At 42.3% G+C, this 21,965-nt stretch overlaps 1 protein-coding gene across 6 annotated transcripts; it reads left to right on the top strand.

Moving 5' to 3' along the window:
- The first annotated feature begins 193 nt into the window (after positions 1 to 193).
- LOC133489446 (transcriptional activator GLI3-like) lies at positions 194 to 21,890 on the top strand. Of its 6 annotated transcripts, XM_061798529.1 has the most exons (11): positions 196 to 313; positions 769 to 969; positions 3,511 to 3,576; positions 5,628 to 6,323; positions 6,450 to 6,611; positions 9,436 to 9,543; positions 11,433 to 11,505; positions 11,607 to 11,691; positions 16,533 to 16,585; positions 16,666 to 16,776; positions 18,711 to 21,890. In XM_061798529.1, exons 4-11 carry the CDS (start codon positions 5,733 to 5,735, stop codon positions 18,812 to 18,814), a joined length of 1,287 nt encoding a protein of 428 aa, XP_061654513.1. In that variant the 5' UTR covers positions 196 to 313; positions 769 to 969; positions 3,511 to 3,576; positions 5,628 to 5,732; the 3' UTR covers positions 18,815 to 21,890. The 6 variants fall into 6 exon arrangements, 5 of the variants coding, with proteins under 5 accessions (XP_061654514.1, XP_061654513.1, XP_061654512.1 ...); XM_061798530.1 differs by having other exon boundaries at positions 195 to 313; positions 3,511 to 6,323; positions 16,675 to 16,776; XM_061798528.1 differs by having other exon boundaries at positions 769 to 939; positions 3,511 to 6,323.
- Positions 21,891 to 21,965: the final 75 nt, after the last annotated feature.

Genomic DNA, 21,965 nt, shown 5'->3' with positions numbered 1-21,965 from the left:
GTCATAATGTTGTGCCCTGTAAGTGTACATGCTCAGTATCCATCCATCCATTTTCTGTACCGCTTCTCTTCACTAGGAGCGTGCTGGAGCCTGTCCTAGCTGACACTGGGTGAGAGGCAAGATACATCCTGAACTGGTTGCCAGCCAATCACAGGGCACATATAAACAAACAACCATTCGCACTCACATTCACACCTACGGGCAATTTAGTCTTCAATCAACCGACCATGCATGTTTTTGGAATGTGGGAGGAAACCGGAGCACCCGGAGAAAACTCTCGCTGGCACGGGGAGAACCTGCAAACTCTATAAAGGTGAGGCTGGATTTGAACCCGGGTCCTCTGAATTGTGAGGCAGACGTGCTAATCAGTCGGTCACCATGCCGCCATGCTCAGTATAATTATGTTTATTGTCTTGTAATAATAATAATAATAATCACAGATTTTAAGTCCCATATTCTAATCAAAATAATATTAACAATTTAGTTTTACAGTATTTTAATTGTTATCATATGCTTTCTTGTTGTAGTCTGACCGTTAAAATGATAATTTTACTTTTTTTAAATTTTGACTTTTAAATTCTCACACAATTTTGGAGATTGTGTCAAAGAATAGTAATACTAACACCTGTATAGTACGACTACCACTACTGTTACTACTACTGCTGCTGCTACTACTACTACTATTACTAATAATAATATAATAATAAAAATAAATATGATTGAGCAGTATGGTACGGGGTCTTCTTTTCTTTTTTTTGCACGTTGCAGCATGTGCGCGCGCCCCGCAGAAGCGTTGCCTCCAGCGTGCGCGCGCACCGACAGACCGCTCGGACGGGAGCAGTGGAGACGTCATATACGCTCAGCAGACAGCACCAACCTGGCTCGACCTGATTTGCGACGCTTTGACTCGCTCATACGGACCTCATCCTCAAACGCCAGGTGACAAGCAGATGTTGCGTTACGTGCCACGTGAGTGCATGTATTCTACTTTTATTCCACCTTTTTAAGAGTTTATTTGGTGGGCATGCCACAAATACTGCAGCAAGCAATCTAATCGTGTGCTGATAATGTCATTATTAATTAATATTGTTTAGTAACTGAATAATATTTGCATGTTGTTAATTTGGAATGAGGATGAATTTACACTGCATAATTCAGATTTTGTGATGCTTTGTTTTATTTTTTTGCGATATATATATACAGTGGATACGGAAAGCATTCAGACCCCCTTAAAATTTTCACTCTGTGTTATATTGCAGCCATTTGCTAAAATCATGTAAATTCATTTTTCCTCATTAATGTACTCACAGCACCCCATATTGACAGAAAAAAACGGAATTGTTGAAATCTTTGCAGATTTATTAAAAAATAAAAACTGAAATATCACACAGCCGTAAGTATTCAGACCCTTTGCTCAGTATTTAGTAGAAGCATCCTTTTGAGCTAATACAGCCATGAGTCTTTTTTGGGAATAATGCAACAAGTTTGTCACACCTGGATTTGGGAATGCCATTTCTCCTTGCAGATCCTCTCCAGTTCTGTCAGGTTGGATGGTGAACGGTGGACAGTCATTTTCAAATTTCTCCAGAGATGCTCAATTGGGTTTAAGTCTGGGCTCTGGCTGGGCCATTCAAGAATAGTCACGGAGTTGTTCTGAAGCCACTCCTTTGGTATTTCAGCCGTGTGCTTAGGGTCATTGTCTTGTTGGAAGGTGAACTTTCGGCCCGGTCTGAGGTCCTGAGTGGTCTGGAGAAGGTTTTCGTCCAGGATATCCCTGTACTTGGCCGCATTCATCTTTCCTTCGATTGCAACCAGTCGTTCTGTCCCTGCAGCTGAAAAGCACCCCAACAGCATGATGCTACCACCACCATGCTTCACTGTTGGGACTGTATTGGACAGGTGATGAGCAGTGCCTGGTTTTCTCCACACATACCGCTTAGAATTAAGGCCTAAAAGTTCTATCTTGGTCTCATCAGACCAGGGAATCTTATTTCTCACTATCTTGGAGTCCTTCAGGTTTTTTTTTTTAGCAAACTCCATGTGGGCTTTCATGTGTCTTGCACTGAGGAGAGGCTTCCGTCGGGCCACTCTGCCATAAAGCCCCGACCGGTGGAGGGCTGCAGTGATGGTTGACTTTTTAGAACTTTCTCCCATCTCCCGACTGCATCTCTGGAGCTCAGCCACAGTTATCTTTGGGTTCTTCTTTACCTCTCTCACCAAGGCTCTTCTCCACCGATTGCTCAGTTTGGCCGGACGGCCAGCTCTAGGAAGGGTTCTGGTCGTCCCAAACGTCTTCCATTTAAGGATTATGGAGGCCACTGTGCTCTTAGGAACCTTAAGTGCAGCAGAAATTTGTTTGTAATGTTGGCCAGGTCTGTGCCTTGCCACAATTCTGTCTATGAGCTCTTCAGGCAATTCATTTGACCTCATGATTCTCATTTGCTCTGACATGCACTGTGAGCTGTAAGGTCTTATATAGACAGGTGTGTGGCTTTCCTTATCAAGTCCAATCATTATAATCAAACACAGTTGGACTCCAATGAAGTTGGAGAACCATCTCAAGGATGATCAGAAGAAATGGACTGCACCCGAGTTAAATTTATGAGTGTCACAGCAAAGGGTCTGAATACTTATGGCTGTGTGATATTTCAGTCATATATATATATATATATATATATATATATATATATATATATATATACACACACACACAGTCAGTCGTTTCGATACAGTATCGATACACCAGTGTCCGATATCAGTCTGATACTGATGCTGTCCGGCGTGTAATAACTGTCGTTTGTGATTGATATCGCCATTTATCGTTGATAATCTTGTTTTACCCAATATATCAACTATTGCAAAATCGCTAGCCTCTAAGCACAGTTGCCTAAATCATATTTGAATGTTTTCAGAAGACAAGAAAAACAAATTCAAAAAACAAGAAAAATTCAGTTTTCTCAACCTTCACGGTTACCTTCACTTGGATAACTAAGAATCTACACAGACATCCAGAAAAATATATTTTTTTTAGCAAGAACATTGCTTTTTAAAATTTAATTTAATGACTGATACACCAGTATCAGATATCAAAATTGTCGCTGTCGGACGTTTAAGAAAATACCGATTTTACGTAGCTAAATGTAGTTAATAACTGTCGTTTGTGATATATCGTCATGTAGCGTATGTTTTTCTTTCCAATATGCCAGTCACAAATTCTGTGTTGTGATATTATCAATGACAAAATACAATTGAAATAATATATAATAATAATAATAATAATAATATATACAATATAAAGCGCTCGCATATCAAAATTTTCAAAGCAAAAAAATTGGCAGAATGACTACTTGTGTCTCAAAAAGCTCATAAATCAGGTCACTCATATCTGAAGGGAACCCTGTCCATCTTCCTGCTTACAATTCAACCAAGTTCATTTATTTTGTGCATCAACCCCCTCTCTCGTGAGGCCAATAAAGTAATTGCTATCGCCATGATTTCACTTGGTCGTAGCTTGTGGCTGTTGACAGTCCGTGTAAACAGTATGGAGGTCAGCGGAGGAGCGGCAGTTACAGGAAAGTAAATGTCCATTTATTATTCCAGCTCTTCCCCTCAAAACTGCTGTGCAAACAACAACCAACCCTAACCCTCTAATCTTAACCTTAATCCTAACCCCTAACTATAATCCTAACCCTTACCCCTAACCCTCTATCCCTATCCCTAACCTTGGCCCTTTCTCTAACCCTTAAACCCTATCACCATCCTAACCTAACCATGCCCCTAACACAAACCCTGCCCTAACCCTAACCCCCGAGATCCTAAAGATAACCCTCGACCCTTAACCCTGAATGTGTTTAAAAGCACAATTTAGTAGGTCTCACAAGGTGATGTTATTTTGAAAATGGGGGTCCGGAGCTCAACAAGTGGACCGCGGCCAACTACTGGCATTACTGTGGACACACGGGGGCTCACGGGTCATTAAAAAAGCCCAGCAACGGGTTTTGAAAGGGGTTACATCATTGATGTGTTATCTGGGCCGGCGTAAGAAGAGAGGATCGATGTGGTTGCATCTCTGGATCCCAGTGACGTTTTTCACTCGCCGTCCAGACCAGGGGGCACGTGCCTTTGTAAGTCAAGAGCACACATTTGCTGGTTTTGAAAGGCCACAGCTGTGTTTAGCTAAGCTCAGCCAGTGCGTCTTTAAAAGACACCACATGAGACTGGGTTGCCATTTCGCTGTACAGTGTGCTGGCTCGCGGCGGGCTTTGTGGGAAAACTTTTCTTAGTTTTACCGTAACACTCTTCTTTATGGACCACAGCCCAGAGTGTTTTTTTAATGGTTGTATTCCTTGTGGAACTTTGAATGGGGGTCTGGTGTGATGCTTCATAAAGTCTTTGAGTATCCTTAGGGTTAAGACTACCCCTAACCCAAACCCTTCATTGAGGTATCTTTAGGTTAACCCTATCCCCAACCCTAGGTAAGGCTAATGCTAACCCTAACCCCAAACACGATTCCAACCCCAACTCCAAGATGACACTAACCCTAACCTAAACCTAGCCCTAACCTGAGTGACCCCCTAACCGTCACTTACCCTTAATACTTAACCTAGCTAACATTAACCCTTTCAAAAGCTACACCTAACATTCATACAAGCTAAAACTAAACCCTAACTAGTAAACACTAACTCTAACCTCTAAATAACTCTAACCCCAAACCCTACCCTTAATCACTATTCTTTGCTAACATTAATCCCTGACCTAAACTCTAACTGACAAAAGCACTAAGATAACCTAACTAGTGTTAACATTAAATAAGATCAAATATAGATATGAGAATGAATAATATTATTTTATCATTAAACTATTTTAATATTTTAACTTCATCCACCAAATGACTCGGCTCATGTCCTTTTAAAAAATGTGACCCTTGACGACTTGAGTTTTCCCACCCCAGTCCAGGGTGAATCCTAACCTTAACCCGTGAATTCTAAAGCTTGTCTATCTCTGCTGACACGCACTTTAAATCTCTTTAATTAGGATTGGCTCACAATTCCCACGCCTCCATGTTACAGGAAGGACCATAAAACAGTAAACCAGACTGTACCAGTAAACCACGTGCATGAAACATACACTTAAAGACCGCCTGGTCTTTCAGAAGTCCACTTACTCATCGTCTGAGCCGCATTCGTATTAAAGAACCCGGTCGGGTCGTACCCATGACTCATTACCTGCTGTAAATGACATCAGCAGCATATGAGTGAAGCCACTAGAGAAGGTTTCTGTCATCTTTCCCAACTAACATGCTTCTGTACCAGGTTTCAGGTATTTATTCGCGCTCTCTCAAAAGTGCTTCCTAAAAACTTGACTTTACAAACTCCTCCATGTCAAAGAAAAACCTCATGGTCAGAAGGACTTTTCTTTGATTTTAAAAATTTTCGTGGCATACTAATGAGTTGCACGTGTTCTCTTGCCAGTGGAATACAAATCTGCTGTGATGCCTCGCGCAAAAGTGCTTTCTTAATAACTTACCATACCAAACTCCTTGGTGTAAACACAGATTCCTGATCAAAAGGACTTTTCTTGGATTGTAATTGTTTTGTGCCACGTTGAGTTTTGTTGTTCCCACACAGTGCACATAAGATGTCTGACTGTGGAGATCCCACATGTTGAAGATGTGAATCTCGAGAGCCGAGAGATGTTCGACACGGCTTGACGGCATCCAATCAACACCCAAAATGTGGCCTCCAGACTTCAGACCCCCGGACTTCGGACCTCCGGACGCGCAGATGACTCTTCGCGGTTTCTTTGAAGATGTGGAGGACCAACAGGGACCGCCATATTCTGGGGTTCAGTCATCCATCCTCTCGGGTGGTGCTGGGGTGTGCTGTGCACCCAGGACTACCCTGTCCTCTCTGGACCTCACCTGCAGGTCCCACCCTAACAAAACCAAGGCGGAATTCTCCACCAGTCCTAAAACCTCCCATGTGTTCTGCGTTAGTTCCCAACCGACCCTTCCTGTATCCTACGCTCTCCCTGGTTGGGCCACATCTCAAAAACTCCAGGAGGACCGTCTCTGCATAAAACAAGAGCCGACAGGGGACATGTTCCATGAGCAGCCATGTCTTTGGACTGACTGCAGTGCCACCTGCAGGAGCCGGGAGGAACTGGCGAGGCACATAGAGAAGGTGCACGTGGACCAGCGTAAGGGTGAGGAGTTTGCCTGCTTCTGGGCTGATTGCGTCCGATGCAGAAAGCCTTTCAATGCACGCTACAAGCTGCTCATCCACATGAGGGTGCACTCTGGGGAAAAGCCCAACAAGTGCATGGTGAGTTGATAAGAAACCCCAGACCTAGGAGAAAATGTCCTTATCGAAGAGAGGCAAAGGCAGAGGAAACGAGAAAAAGGTAAAAAGATTTTTAAAATGTCATGTTTTTGTTGCGATTATCTGCAGTTTGAAGGCTGCTCCAAAGAATTTTCCCGTCTGGAGAACCTGAAGATCCACCTGCGGAGCCACACGGGGGAGAAGCCATACATCTGCCAGCACCTCGGTTGCTTCAAGGCCTTCAGCAATTCCAGCGATCGAGCCAAGCACCAGCGAACGCACCTCGACACGGTCAGTCCACAGTTTAACCACCACCGCTTTATACTGTCCATATCTGGCAGAAAAAAACAATTCAATGCTTTGGCTTTATGTAAGTCTTAGGAATAAGAAAAGTAATAGCATACTTGTTTCTAACAAGCCACACATTTTGTCCTTTGATTTGATTGTACTACATTGAGAAATAACACCCATCCTTAAATGGGTGAAATGAGATGGCTACCATACAGTAACAGTCCGTGGGCTGAAATCGCATAAACTGGTTTCATTTTAAGACCCTATGAAGTGTATTCAGAGATTTTGATTGTCTAAATACATTATACATGTTTGAAGATAATTGCTGGAAACATGCAAAGACCGAGATCAACGAAGCACTCCATTGTGAAGAAATAACATTAAACTGTTTTTCACCATTTCAGTTTTCCTGATTTTATGAGGGCATTGCTAAAACAGTGCATAGTGGTGATTTGGAGTCCACCATGAGTAAGAGTATAACAAATTGAGCTACTTCAGTCGCATCAGTAGTTATCCGGCTCAATTGCAACTTGCAGTTAGCTAGCTATGTCTACACTTTGAAAATGTATCTTCCCTTCGGATACTCCACTGACGTGGCCAATTTAGAGCGCCTCGTTGTCGCAGCATGACAAAGTCCCGCAATGACCCGATGGGATATAGTCCAGGCACCGGAGACTTTAAACAGATGTATTTTCATGGCTCAAACATATAGGGATGTGTAGGCATAAGAAAGATGCTACACGAAGTAGCATCCATTTTTCTTGATCGTAACAGTGATATTTGATTGATGGTTGACAGCTGAGCGGGGCATGGTTTCAGCACATTCAGGAGACACGCCCACAGCATCTGAGATCGGAGAGCATGGCTTAATTTTTCACTATTTCGAGACCTTATTTTGCATACTTTAGCGTTTTTTTTAATCACTCAAATTTGCCCGGGTTGTTAACAACATTCTTCTCTGTGGTGTGTCAAATTTACAAGACATTTATTTTCACTTTACAGGGACTTTAAGGACTGTGATGTTGGGAAATACTATGTAAATATGTCCACTAGTGACTGTAAATGCCAAAGGCAATACATCCAAGCCATGAGTATTCAGAATCCTTGGAGAAGAGATTTTGGCGACAAACTTAATAAACTCTGAAACTCCCCAAAAAGTGCATGAATATGAATAGAATTGTGTGCAAAACAGCATGGATTGCTTGATCCTCAAAATTGTCACGTCTTCTGCATAGTTGGCTAATTGGACTCATTTCAATGGCCACTGCGGACCGATGCCATGAGCCACAGTTATTTTTACAACTGCCAGCAAGCGATGAGGACTTAGCGTTGAGCCGGCAAATGTTACACCAGTGACCTATTGTTGTAACAAGGCGCGAGAAAGGTTTTTTTTCTTTCCTCCTTCTTCTTGTGGCTTCACGCTAACAGACTTGCTGCCGGGCGAATCAAAATCTTGTCAAATGGATGCATGCCCAAAAAAAGTCTCCTGTGGTCGTACTATTCAGGTCATAAGTGAGTGTGCTTGAAGGGAAACATGTTTGTTTTTAATGCCTGTTGCTCAATGCAGTTTTTCCTGAAATAATCAGAGAAATTCTGGGAAATCTGCACCCCTTGACCCCAATATCCTATCTCGAGACCATTACGTTTTACCATGAAAACAATCTGTAAAAAACAAACAAAACAAAAAAAACAGCAGCAGCAAGCAAATCCTACGGAGCCCCTAAAGGGATATGGGAAGAAAAAAAAAAGAAACGTGTTTCTCATTCGAACGAGACACTTTCTCGTTAGAACGAGAAACTTTCTTATTTCTTATTTCAATTTCTCGAGAAATGTCCCGTTAGAATGAGAAACTTTCTCGTTTGAGTGAGAAACGTCTACCTGTCTGTCTACCTGTGAGCGGTAGCTTATTTACACACACACACACACACACACACACACTAGCAAATATGGCTCATATATGGCTATTCTATTCTATAGCCTATACTCTAAATTCGTGTGATGAAGTTTACATTTATACTTACCTTATCTTCTTGGTCAATGACACTATGAGGTCAATGACACTATGAGGTATATTCCTTGTTTTGAGGAAAGAGCAAGTCCTCTTCTGTTGCTATTCTCTCAGCTGACATGCTGAAAAATCAAGTTGATGTAGGATCAAAAAACTTTCAAATATGTTTGTTTTCAGGCAGCAAAACGACTGTTATGCATTGTGATGTGACATATCACATGATGTTCATATAATAAAATGAATAGATGCAACGAGGTGCATTTAGCTATAATGGTAGTCGATGACAAATGTTTAAAGGTCCTGTATTTTGGCAAACCAACTTTTTCTAGTATTTGGGATGTAATGTTGTCTTTATGGTCCCTCAGTAAACATGTGAAATATGAATTAAAATGGTCCACGCATTCCTGAGTTCCAGAGGTTTTTTGGGCAAGAGGCCTGAAATTAGGTCATTCAAATTTCTCAAACTTATCTACATCACTAGCCAAATATGGACAAAGCAGATACAAAACTGGATCAAACAGAAATAGCTGTCAGAGGGGCCTTTTCTGGACACAAAAACCAAGATATTTTTTTTTAAATGAATTTGACACTTTTATACTAAGTTAGAGAGTCACTCTATGGAGGTCTAAATAGCCAAAATATGAGACCTTTAAGTCTTGGTGAAGGTCTGCAATCTGTATATTGTACTTTAAAAGGTTGACAACCTGTTGAGCTGTTGCAGGTTGATTTTTACTTTTATTGTTTTCTTTTTCCTCATCGAGCTTGTTGTTGTCTGGCACATAAAATTCGTCTGTTGCTGTTGTTTTTCACTCACAGAAGCCATACGCCTGCCAGATCCCGGGGTGCACCAAGCGCTACACTGACCCAAGCTCTCTGCGAAAACACGTCAAGACTCATTCAGCCAAAGGCATCCAGGAGGCCAAGGTCCAACTAACACCAATAGGAAACTTTATTTCCAATTGTTTGCATACATTTACTCATGGACTGTCTAACTCTGTTAATTTTGTCTATTTTTGCCAAAATATTTTTTCCCCATGGGTATTAGCACTAAGAAAAGTAATAGCCACACATTTTGTCTTTTGGTCTAATTATAATCCATTGAGACATTTCTTCCATGTTTGCGCCCTTCTCCTGAAATTTTATGGATACGGACGACAGAACATTGGGGGTCAATGTTGCAATTCAAATCGAACAATTTACAGAAATGGCAGACACCTTCCAGTCCGTCTTTGCATGAAGAACTGGTGTTTTCAGAGTTAGCGTGTCTCTGATCAATAGGATGAAATGAAGGATTACGCACACATACCCTGGAAGTTGGGATGAGGGAACCCATTGTTCTGTGCTATCTGGACCCAGTTTGTTTTCTTTGGAGGCAAGTGACACACTGAGAGGATTTGTTGGTCTTAAGCACAACCACGTGTGAGCTCGCGTGCCGCAATGTGAAAACTACAATTTGAGGATTTCAACCTGAAACCACACAGAATGAGGACCTGGAACCACATAGGATTTGACCTTGGAACCGCAAAGGATTTGTACCAGAAACCACTTAGGGTATAGACATAGAACCACATAGGTTATGGACCTGGTTCCAGATACGATTTGGACCCGAAACTACATGGGATTTGGACCAGGAACCACACTGAGTATGTACCTGCAACAACACAGGATATGGACCTGAGTGAAAACAGGATACTGACCTGGTTACACATTTGGACCAGGAACTACATAACATCTATGCCTTGAGCAACATGAAATTTGGACCTGGATTTTCGAAGGGTTTTGGACGTGAACCCACATTGAATTTGAATCTAGAACCAAAAAGATTCTGGACCTGGTTACGCATAGGATTTGTATCTGGAGCCACATTGGCTTTGGATTTAAAGCCAAATGTGATTTAGACCATAAACCTCATCTGATTTGGACCTGTAACCACTTTACATTTTAAACCTGTAACAACATAGGAATTGGCCTTGGAGTTACACTGAATTTAGCCCATAGGAGTTGGACCTGGAAACAAACATGATTTGAAACAGGAACCATACAGGATTTGGAGCAAGATTCACATTGGTTTAGATCAGGAACCACGTTGGATTTGAACCTGGAATGTCACTTTTTTTTTTTTAACCTGGAACCACATTGCATTTGAACCTGGAACTACATGGCATTTGGTCCACCCACATTGGATTTGGACCATAGGCTTTGGACTTGGAGGCAACTATGATTTGGAACAGGAACCAAGCAGGATTTGGAGCAGGATACGCACAGGTTTAGACCAGGAACCACATTGGATGTGAACCTGGAACTTCATAGGATTTGGAACTGGAACCACACCTACTTTGGACGTGTAACCACATGTGCATCGTCACTCGTTAGTGTTTTATTGTTACCTATTATTAACTATTATTATCAAGGCGGCTCGGTGGACGGCTGGTTAGAGCGTCTGCCTCATAGTTCTGAGGACCGGGGTTCAATCCCCGACCCCACCTGTGTGGAGTTTGCATGATCTCCCCGTGCCTCCGTGGGTTTTCTCCGGGCACTCCAGTTTCCTCCCACATCCCAAAAACATGCATGGTAGGTTAATTGACGACTCTAAATTGCCCGTAGGTGTGAATGTGAGTGTGAATGGTTGTTTGTTTGTATGTGCCCTGCGATTGGCTGGCAAGCAGTTCAGGGTGTACCCCGCCTCCTGACCGATGATAACTGGGATAGGCTTCAGCACGCCCGTGACCCTCGTGATGAGAAGCAGCTCAGAAAATGGATGAATGGATGGATATTATTATCAAAGTGTTAACTATATTTTGTCATTCTCACAGATTCACATGTACGCGGTACCAGAATCGGACCTGTTCAACAGCTCAGCATTTCCGGGCTTAGACAACTTCCCAGGTATACCAACTATAGCCCCCCCCCACCCCCCCTCACACACGCACACACACACACCACCACCAAACCCTTGAGGTGGACTAATTCTCCACTGTCTCTGTCAGGTTCTTCCACTAACGGAGAGAGCTCGGACCATGTGCCCCTACAAGCCGACATCCACTCTCTTGGCATGGGAGGAAGCTTCCACGGGTCAGTAAAATGTTCGATTTCCTGTTTGCTCTTTGTATTTTTGCTGTTGTTTACTTAAACTCCGAGTTGTCCGAGTTCTCGGGTGTTCGACCTGAGAGCTTCCACTGTGGTTGTGTTAGTTTACATCTGCATAAAACAAACGTCTGCTCTTCATTAAGCCAACTGGACTTCAGATGGTTTGGACACAGGAAGTGAGTAAGAACGTTTCGTCTAGTCAGAAGCGAGCAGAGCTTGCCCATCACCATGAGGCTGATTTATGAAGCCTCCAGCAGAACGCCAGGCCCCCCGCCAAATCCCACCTCGGGGGACCCACAAGAAGGAACGCTCCATCGTCCATCCAAACCCCCTTTACAATCCCCCCACTGCATATCATCCCTGCAGTTGCTTTTCTTTTTGCACTTGGCAGCCTTCGGTTTCCATGTTGAGTCAGAGTGTTTGTGCACACTCAGCACATTCCTGGATAACCCCCCCCCCCCCAGCCCCTGGATACACCCCTATGCACCCCCCTCTAGCTAAGGTGGAAACCATATCGTGCAATAATAATGTTTTTCCACTGCAGGAGATTTAAATCTTTTGGAGGACGAATGTGTGTTTGGACCTATTGTCTAAATTTAGTTAATTTTTTCAGGGGTTATAAAGAAAACCCTGATGTGTTAGTTCGACATACCCTAAAACATGGCTCTTGGAGGCTCTGAGTGATATTGGGAACAATTTGATTTGCCACTTAAAGTACATATACCCTGGAACGAATAAGTTTTTGTGTGTTTGGACGTATTGTCTAGATTTTGTGTCATCTATGTCTGGTATACGTGGTTCAAATTTGGTGGGAATCGGACAAATTTCCAGGACTAGTTCGCTCAAAAAGGACCCCTGGAAATAGCCAAAATGACCCCAAATGGCTGGTTCAAACCAAAATGGCAGACGACCTGAATCTTTTCCAGCATGGCTTTTTGAAACTTTTTTGTGGGTGTACTCATGATAGACATTGCTATTGAATTTCATGTAAAATTAGAGGACAGTCAAGAAGCGACCAGTCATTTGGCCCAGCAGTGGTTTAGGGTGGGGGTCGGTGGGGGGGTGGGGGCAGCGTTGGAATCACGTGGCAAACCTGTGTCAGAGTATCCAAAGTGTCGTTAATTACACCACGGGACTTTTAGGCCAACTGCGCAAACGCAAGGTCATCAAGGCAATATAAACGATGTCAGAACCTTCCCGGAAGATCAGTTTCCACAAGCAGCCTGCAACCAGGCAGAGATCTAACCAAGGTTTCGTCACTATGTGACTTATTTTTGGACAGTTTACTCTCTCATCTCTTAAGAATGACAAAGAGCATTTTGGCTTTGGTTTCCATATATATATAAAAAAAACAGCACCACCTACGGTAGCGGAGATAGTCTTGTTGGAAATCACAGAATTTAAGAGAAACGAAAGCATTTCCGGCACAGATTCTTCTTCTTTTCCTTTCGGCTTGTCCCTTCAGGGGTCGCCACGGCGCGTCATCCTTTTCCATGTAAGCCTATCTCCTGCATCCTCTTCTCGAACACCAACTGCTCTCATGTCTTCCCTCACGACATCCATCAACCTTCTCTTTGGTCTTCCTCTAGCTCTCTTGCCTGGCCGCTCCATCCTTATCATCCTTCGACCAATATACTCACTACGTCTCCTCTGGACGTGTCCAAACCATCGAAGTCTGCTCTCTCTAACTTTGTCTCCAAAACATCGAACCTTGGCTGTCCCTCTGATGAGCTCATTTCTAATTTTATCCAACCTGGTCACTCCGAGAGCGAACCTCAACATCTTCATTTCCGCCACCTCCGGCTCTGCTTCCTGTTGTCTCTTCAGTGCCACTGTCTCTAATCCGTACATCATGGCTGGCCTCACCACTGTTTTATAAACTTTGCCCTTCATCCTAGCATAGACTCTTCTGTCACAAAACACACCTGACACCTTCCTCCACCCGTTCCAACCTGCTTGGACCCGTTTCTTCACTTCCTGACCACACTCACCATTGCTCTGGACGGTTGACCCCAAGTATTTAAAGTCCTCCACCCTTGCTATCTGTTCTCCTTGAAGCCTCACTCTTCCCCCACCACCCCCCTCATTCATGCACATATGTTCTGTCTTACTCCGGCTAATCTTCATTCCTCTACTTTCCAGTGCATGCCTCCATCTTTCTAACTGTTCCTCCACCTGCTCCCTGCTTTCACTACAGATCACAATGTCATCTGCATCTTTTGCACACACAAAAAAATGTACCGCCATTACTAGAAAACTATTAACCCTTTATTGCTCAGTGACAGTTTTTTTGTCAATGTCTTTATGTCTCAAAAGTGTTCTCTGTCAATTGACTGTCTGTTGTCGTACTAGAGCGGCTCCAACTACCGGAGGCAAATTCCTTGTGTGTTTTTTGGACATACTTGGCAAATAAAGATGATTCTGATTCTGATTCCACCTCCACCTTAAATTCGTCTGTCACACCTACAGCACACCTCACCACTGTTCTGCTGCCCTCGTACATGTCCTGTATTATTGTAACATACATCTCTGCCACTCCAGTCTTCCGGATGCAGTCCCACAGTTCCTCTCTGGGTACTCTGTCACAGGCTTTCTCTAGATCTACAAAGACACAATGTAGCTCCTTCTGACCTTCTCTGTACTTTTCCATCAACATCCTCAAGGCAAATAATGCATCTGTGGTACTCTTTCTCGGCATGAAACCATACTGTTGCTCGCAAATACTCACTTCTGTCCTGAGTCTAGCCTCCACTACTCTTTCCCATAACTTCATTGTGTGACTCATCAACTTTATTCCTCTATGGTTCGCACAGCTCTGCAGATCACCCTTGTTCTTAAAAATGGGCACCAGCACACTTTTCCTCCATTCCTCAGGCATCTTCTCACATGCTAGAATTCTATTGAACAATCTGGTCAAAAACTCCACAGCCACCTCTCCTAGATGCTTCCATACCTCCACAGGAATGTCATCAGGACCAACTGCCTTTCCATTTTTCATCCTCTTTAATGCCTTTCTAACTTCCCCCTTACTAATCATCGCCACCTCTTGGTCCACCACACTTGCCTCTTCTACTCTCCCTTCTCTCTCAATTTCCTCATTCATCAACTCCTCGAAGTATTTGTTCCATCTATCTAGCACTTCTGGCACAAGTCAACATATTTCCATCTCTATCCTTAATCACCCTAACCTGCTGCACATCCGTCCCATCTCTATTCCTCTGTCTGGCCAACCTGTATCGATAATTTCCTCCTTCTTTAGTGTCCAACCTGGCATACATGTCATCATATGCCTCCTGTTTGGCTTTTGCCACCTCTACCTTTGCCCTATGTCGCATCTCTATGTATTCCTTACGCCTCTCCTCGGTCCTCTCACTGTCCCACTTCTTCTTAGCTAACCTTTTTCCTTGTAGGATTTCCTGTACTGTGATGTTCCACCACCAAGTCTCCTTCTATCCTTTCCTGCCAGAAGATACACCAAGTACTCTCCTGCCTGCCTCTCTGATCACCTTGGCTGCAGTGGTCCAGTCTTCTGGAAGCTCCTCCTGTCCGCCGAGAGCCTGGCTCACCTCTTCCCGAAAAGCTGCACAAAACTCGTCCTGTCTCAGCATCCACCACATGGTTCTCTGCTCTGCCTTTGTCTTCCTAATATTCCTCCCCACCACTAGAGTCATTTTCCACACCACCATCATATGCTGTCTAGCCACACTCTCCCCTACCACTACCTTACAGTCGGTAACCTCCTTCAGATTACATCGTCTGCACAAGATGTAATCCACCTGCGTGCTTCTACCTCCGCTCTTGTAGGTCACCCTATGTTCCTGCCTCTTCTGGAAAAAAGTGTTCACTACAGCCATTTGCATCCTTTTTGCAAAGTCTACCACCATCTCTCCCTCCAAGTTGCTTTCCTGGATGCCGTACTTACCCATCACTTCTTCATAACCCCTATTTCCTTCACCAACATGTCCATTACAATCTGCACCAATCACGACTCTCTCTGTCTGGGATGCTCAGAACTACTTCGTCTAGCTCCTCCCAGAATTGCTCTTTCACCTCTAGGTCACATCCTACCTGTGGGGCATAGCCACTAATCACATTATACATAACACCCTCAATTTCAAGTTTAAGCCTCATCACTCGATCTGATACTCTTTTCACCTCCAAGACATTCTTAGCCAACTCTTCTTTTAAAATAACCCCGACTTCATTTCTCTTCCCATCTACACCATGGTAAAATAATTTAAACCGTGCCCCTAAACTTCTAGCCTTACTGCTTTTCCACCTGGTCTCCTGGACACACAATATATCAACCTTTCTCCTCATCATCATGTCAAACAACTCCTGAGATTTTCATGTCACAGTCCCAACATTCAAAGTCCCCACATTCAGTTCTAGGGTCTGTGCTTTCCTCTTCTCTTTCTGCCAAAGAACCCGCTTTCTACCTCCTCTTCTTCTTCTTCTTCGACTTTGACCCACAGTAGCTGAATTTCCACCGGCGCCCTGCAGGTTGACGGCACCGGTGGCGGACGTTGTTAACCCGGGCCACGACCGATCCGGTATGAAATTCTTTGGATGAACGCTCATATTTGTTTGGCAAAGTTTTAAGCCAGATGCCCTTCCTGATGCAGCCCTCTGCATGCCATGCCATGCAGCCCTCTGCATGCCATGCCCTCTGCATGCCATGCCCCAAATTCCACAGGGAGTCAGTCATTTTGGTTTGAAGCAGCTATTTTGCACTAAGTTGCACCCCTTGGGAAGTTGAAAATGTTCGAAATTGAATTTGTATTGCTATGATGAACAACAAGTGATGAACACACTTTGATTGACAGGAGGAGCACACTGTTTATGGCCTCAACTGACACCCCACTGCAACAACAACACGGTACTCATGGCAACGAGCTACCGCAACAACACCAAGATCATATCGTGGCCTCACTCCAGTTTGACACTGCTTTGCTTTAGCGTTTCCAGGGGGACTCTTTGGGGAGAGGAGAACATCTCGGCCACCTGGTGAAGGAGGTTTTGCCGAACCTGCCGCATGTTTCCTACAAGCCCCGACAGCACCCCCTGCAGGTAGGGATAGTGAATGCACAGAATGCAGTGCACAAGTTCTTTTGAACAAACATGGCATGTCTTGTACTAAACACAAGCCAGCTCGTGATCACAAACACATTATTAGGGATGTCCCGATACAACTTTTTCACTTACGATCCGATACCGATATTGCAGCTTCTAGATTTGGCCGATACCGATTACAGTGTGATCCGATACCAGCAATTATCATACATACTTTTCTTATTTTGTAGTATGGAAAGTTAGAAAAGGCTTGATCAAGTGATATTACTCATTCATTCATTCATTTATCTTCCGTTCCGCTTATCCTCACTAGGGTAGTGGGCGTGCTGGAGCCTATCCCAGCTATTTTCGGGCGAGAGGCGGAGTACACCCTGAACTGGTCACCAGCCAATCGCAGGGCACATATAAACAAACAACCATTCACACTCACATTCACACCTAATGGCAATTTAGAATCTTCAATTACTCTCCCATGCATGTTTTTGGGACGTGGGAGGAAACCGGAGTACCCGGAGAAAACCGATGCAGGCATGGGGAGAACATGCAAACTCCACACAGGCGGGCCCTGGATTTAAACCACGGTCCTCAGAACTGTGAGGCAGATGTACTAACCAGTCGTCCACTGTGCCGCCCGATATTACTTAAACAGAGAAAAATAATTAGCTACAGTAGGTATGAGGAATAACTGACCCAATTATTATTAAACAATGGGTTACACAAAGTAACTTTAAACATAGGAATGTACGACAATTGAATCATATAAAAAAATGATATTAGAAAATCTTGAAAAATAACTATAAAATAAAATCAATATAACACAAAAATATCCATCCATCCATCCATTTTCTGTACCACTGTACCTCACAAGGGTCGCGGGCGTGCTGGAGCCTATCCCAGCTATCTTCGGGCGAGAGGCGGGGTACACCCTGAACTGGTCGCCACCCAATCGCAGTAACAAAAATATATTTATTTAAATTGCAAAATAACCACATCTTGACTTAAACATAAGCATATTCTACAATTGATAGATTCAATAAAAAATAAATGACAAAACCATGAAAAACAACCTCAATAAATAATAAATACAAATTATACTTTTAAAGTGCAAAATAATGATTCAAGTTCAATTCAGTTATTTTTTACTGTCAGTATAGGGTGGGAACAGCATTTGGTTTCTCCACGTGCTGCAATGAATCTGGGCTATAGTTTTTTCCCGCTGTTCCTGTTATGCACGTCTTGACCTCTGAGGGGCAGTATGATGCACGCAATGAGATACACACTTTCAGTAATAAAGAACGTAAAAGTCACAATCGAATATTGTTAATATAACTCGTTTTTCACAGAGTTGGATGAATATATGCATGAGAGTATTGTTACATTGTCTTTTTCTATGTGTTTATAGAGCATTTGTGTACCAATGTTCATTATTTTGAGAGTTTGATGCTAATATTCGTGAGTTCGTCAATGGTGATTCTCATTGTGTGTTAGCTTTGAGCGAGGGATTTTTGTGAACAAAAACAGAGAAAGACACGGAAGTCTGTCATGTATTTGAACATTCAATAGGTTTAATTCTTTTGTTATGTGAGTTTAGTTTTAAAGTGAACATCGCCTGGAGAGTTAATAAACGACTTCGAGCAAGACATTCAACCCTACTCCTTGCTATCATGTTAGCACCTAGCAACCTGTTGTTGCTATTGTGTTCGCACCTTAGCAACCTGTTGTTGTTGTGATCACCATGAAATGGACTGCTCGTGTAAGAGTGGTCAAATGAGCGATTTTACATCCACTCCAGTCCAATACAATACTTGTTTTTTTTTGCTGACATCGGACCGATATCCGATCCGATTTTCCACGATCATACAAGAATAGCCTTAGTAACGAGGAACATGCTGTTTCACCAAGTCGTGTGAAGTTGTTTTTTCCCCCTCCAGCGTTTGACTTGTTGCACGACCTGGACGACGACAACTTCCTGTTCCAGACGGGAGCTGTGGATCGCCGCCTCTCTCGCATGGACTCCGTCTACCTGGACTCATGACCGCCAACCTGGAAAAAAAAAACGGGGGAAAAAAACTAAAGCTCGACGTCTTTGCGGGTTGGTTTTTGCAACTGTTATGGTATTTCTGAATATATTTACTCAACTGCAGATGAGGGATGGCCGTTATTTTTTTGTGCCAAAAAAACTAAAACTGTTTTTTTTTCCTTCAAATGTTCGCCTTTAAAAGCACTTTAAATATTATACATTTATGTCAATAAAATTACCGCAACATGCTAGGTTCAATTAGCAATATAGGGAGTTTGTGCAACAGCTAACGTTTAGGCTTTGATAACATCTTTATTCATCTTCTCACCAAATATAAAAAGTGTGCCTCCATTGGTCATCATTTTTGTTTGTAATGTAGAAATGTTGCTCCCAAGTGTGCATGTATCTAAACACATTACATATGCATGGTCAACTTGATACTGGAGGGTCATACGTACAAAGGAGTGTTAATGAAAAAACAAAACAAAAATTTGAGAATAAAGTCACAATCATCTGAGAAATTATTTTCTTTTTATAGAAAAAAAATAACAGATTTAAGGCATATTTTTTATGCATGATGCGTGTGGGTATTTTTATACTCACTTGTTAAAGTATGACTTTAATCTTGAAATAATACCAATTCTTTCCCAAATAAATACTATATTTATTCTCATAAAATATTTTTCTTAATGTGATAAAATACAGCTATTCCTTGAAAAACTCTGTTTGGGGGGCACATTTTGCATAGTAAATCATAGCATTACGAGATTAAAATGTAATTTTTCTGATGCATTACGTGTTTGTGGGAATTTTTGAATTCACTTTTATCTCCTATTTCCTGGAAATAGACACCCTAAAATTATTTTTATTTTTTGAAAAATGAGCCTTTTTTTCTTGAAGAAAATGTTTTTATTTTATTTTTTTCAAAAAGTTTATTTTTAAATAATTTTTATTTTGAAAAGATACTTTTTCTGACGACTGGTTCGCACATCTGCCTCAGAGTTCTGAGGACCCGGGTTCAAATCACCTCCCCACCTGTGTGGAGTTTGCATGTTCTCCCCGTGCCTGTGTGGGTTTTCTCCGGGTACTCCGGTTTCCTCTCACATCCCAAAAACATGCGTGGTAGGTTGATTGAAGGCTCTAAATTGCCCGTAGGTGTGAATGTGAGTACGAATGGTTGTTTGTTTAGGTGTGCCCTGCGATTGGCTGGCGTCCAGTTCAGGTCTCGCCCGAAGATAACTGGGATAGGCTCCTGCACGCCCGTGACCCTCGTGAGGATAAGCGGTACAGAAAATGGATGGCTGTATGGATTCCTACCTCTACTATATATTATCAATACAAGCGGATCAGATATCGATATTGTGGCACACTTCATGACAATTTGGGCTCTTTTTTGTAATCAATTATTACATTTCTGTAAGTTTTGCCTTCGTCTGTTACAGTACATAGATCGATTATTGCGCAATTGCTGTATCGTGATACAATATCGGGATTGTTATATCCTTTTGATTTAGACAAAAATGATGTAAATTGTGCAAAAAAATTTGCAAATGTATTATTCATGCAGGCCCGGTAACCACTAATGTATTTTTACCTGATGTTTAATGCATCGCAGCACACCAGCATGCTGAGACATGTTGTGTAATAACCTCCCGGATGCTGGAAATATTCCAATAAAATGCTCACGTCGGAGCCTAATGTCGGAAAAGGTAGGGCTCATCAAACATAAGTGTCAATCAAACATGCTTGCGGCTGTTTGTTTTTTAAATCCAGTAAATTTTTTACTTTTCATGTATCGTAAGCGGTGGAACGGTGTATGACTGGTTAGAGCGTCTGCCTCACAGTTCTGAGGACCGGGGTTCAAATCCGGCCTCGCCTGTGTGGAGTTTGCATGTTCTCCCCGTGCCTGCGTGGGTTTTCTCCGGGTACTCCGGTTTCCTCTCACATCCCAAAAACATGCGTGGTAGGTTGATTGAAGGCTCTAAATTGCCCGTAGGTGTGAATGTGAGTACGAATGGTTGTTTGTTTAGATGTGCCCTGCGAGTGGTTGGCGACCAGTTCGGGGTGTACCCCGCCTCACTCCCTAAGGTAGCTGGGATAGGCTCCAGCACGCCCGCGACCCTAGTGAGGAGAAGCGGCTCAGAAAATGGACGGATGGATTTTTCCAGAATTTTTTTTTCCCCCTCAACACATAGGTTTTCTTTCCTTGAAAAAATAATTCAGTAATTGTAATAGTTTTTCTTTAAAAGAAACAGCCAAACTTTTTATAAAAATAAAACTTTGCTTGAAGAATATTTTGACTTTTTTTCTCCTCAAAACAGACCTTGCCCCTATATTAAAATCTTGAACCGTAAGACTTTTTTTCTCAAAAAAAAACAACAACAACAATATAATTTCAGTGAAATATTTGTTTTTTTTACAAGAAAAAAACATTTAAAAATTATGAGTTGAAAAAAGACTTTCCCTTTCCCCCTCAAAATATGTAATTGTTCTTGGAAATACATTTCTTTTCCTTTAATTTTTTTCTTGAAAAGTTTGACCATTATCCCTCAAAATTCAACTTCATTTCTTACTATAAAAATGACTTTCCTCCCTCCAAAAAAATTCAAATACTTTTTTAAAGATACTTTTCCTTTTTTCTTTAAAAAAACATTTGAAATTTCACTTGAAAAATACAACTTTATTCTCATTCCTGAATTTATTCATGTAATTTATCCCACCATTACTCAAGCCCGGTACTTTTCCTATCCCATCCAACAGTAATAATGCTCCCCAGTTTAATGTAAATACTTTGAGCCATTTCTGTTCAATTTATGACACAAGCTTGTCCTATTCCGATTACGCAGCCCACATAACTTCAAATCTTCGTTCTTTTAAACATCAGATTTCACACCAAAAAGCAGTTGTTTCATCAAGTCTTGATGAAAGTGGGCGACGCCACAGGATATGTCTTCATATTGCGTCACTTCCAATAACGTCAGTAACATTTCAATTTAGATTTTCTTGCGTATGTGTGTGTTTGCACGGAGATGTTTACATTAACTTTGCAAAACTATCTTTTATATCTTAATAAACAATCTTTATGCATCAGTGTCAACGTGTCACAGTTTGTGCTTGTACTTCTCAATATTTTGCTTTTTGATTTCAAGCAAATGTGTAATAATAG

This window comes from Phyllopteryx taeniolatus, chromosome 14, assembly GCF_024500385.1.
Source record: "Phyllopteryx taeniolatus isolate TA_2022b chromosome 14, UOR_Ptae_1.2, whole genome shotgun sequence".
Taxonomy (NCBI): Eukaryota; Metazoa; Chordata; class Actinopteri; order Syngnathiformes; family Syngnathidae; genus Phyllopteryx; species Phyllopteryx taeniolatus.
This window is presented reverse-complemented; position numbering and strand designations above follow the sequence as displayed.

What these genes read in the sequence shown, in the direction of transcription:
- LOC133489446 (XM_061798528.1), top strand. Translation starts at nt 5,733, where the DNA reads ATGTGGCCTCCAGACTTCAGACCCCCGGACTTCGGACCTCCGGACGCG. An exon ending in AAAAGCCCAACAAGTGCATG is followed by an intron (nt 6,324 to 6,449) that starts GTGAGTTGATAA and finishes GATTATCTGCAG; the next exon opens with TTTGAAGGCTGCTCCAAAGA. An exon ending in AAGGCATCCAGGAGGCCAAG is followed by an intron (nt 9,544 to 11,432) that starts GTCCAACTAACA and finishes TCATTCTCACAG; the next exon opens with ATTCACATGTACGCGGTACC.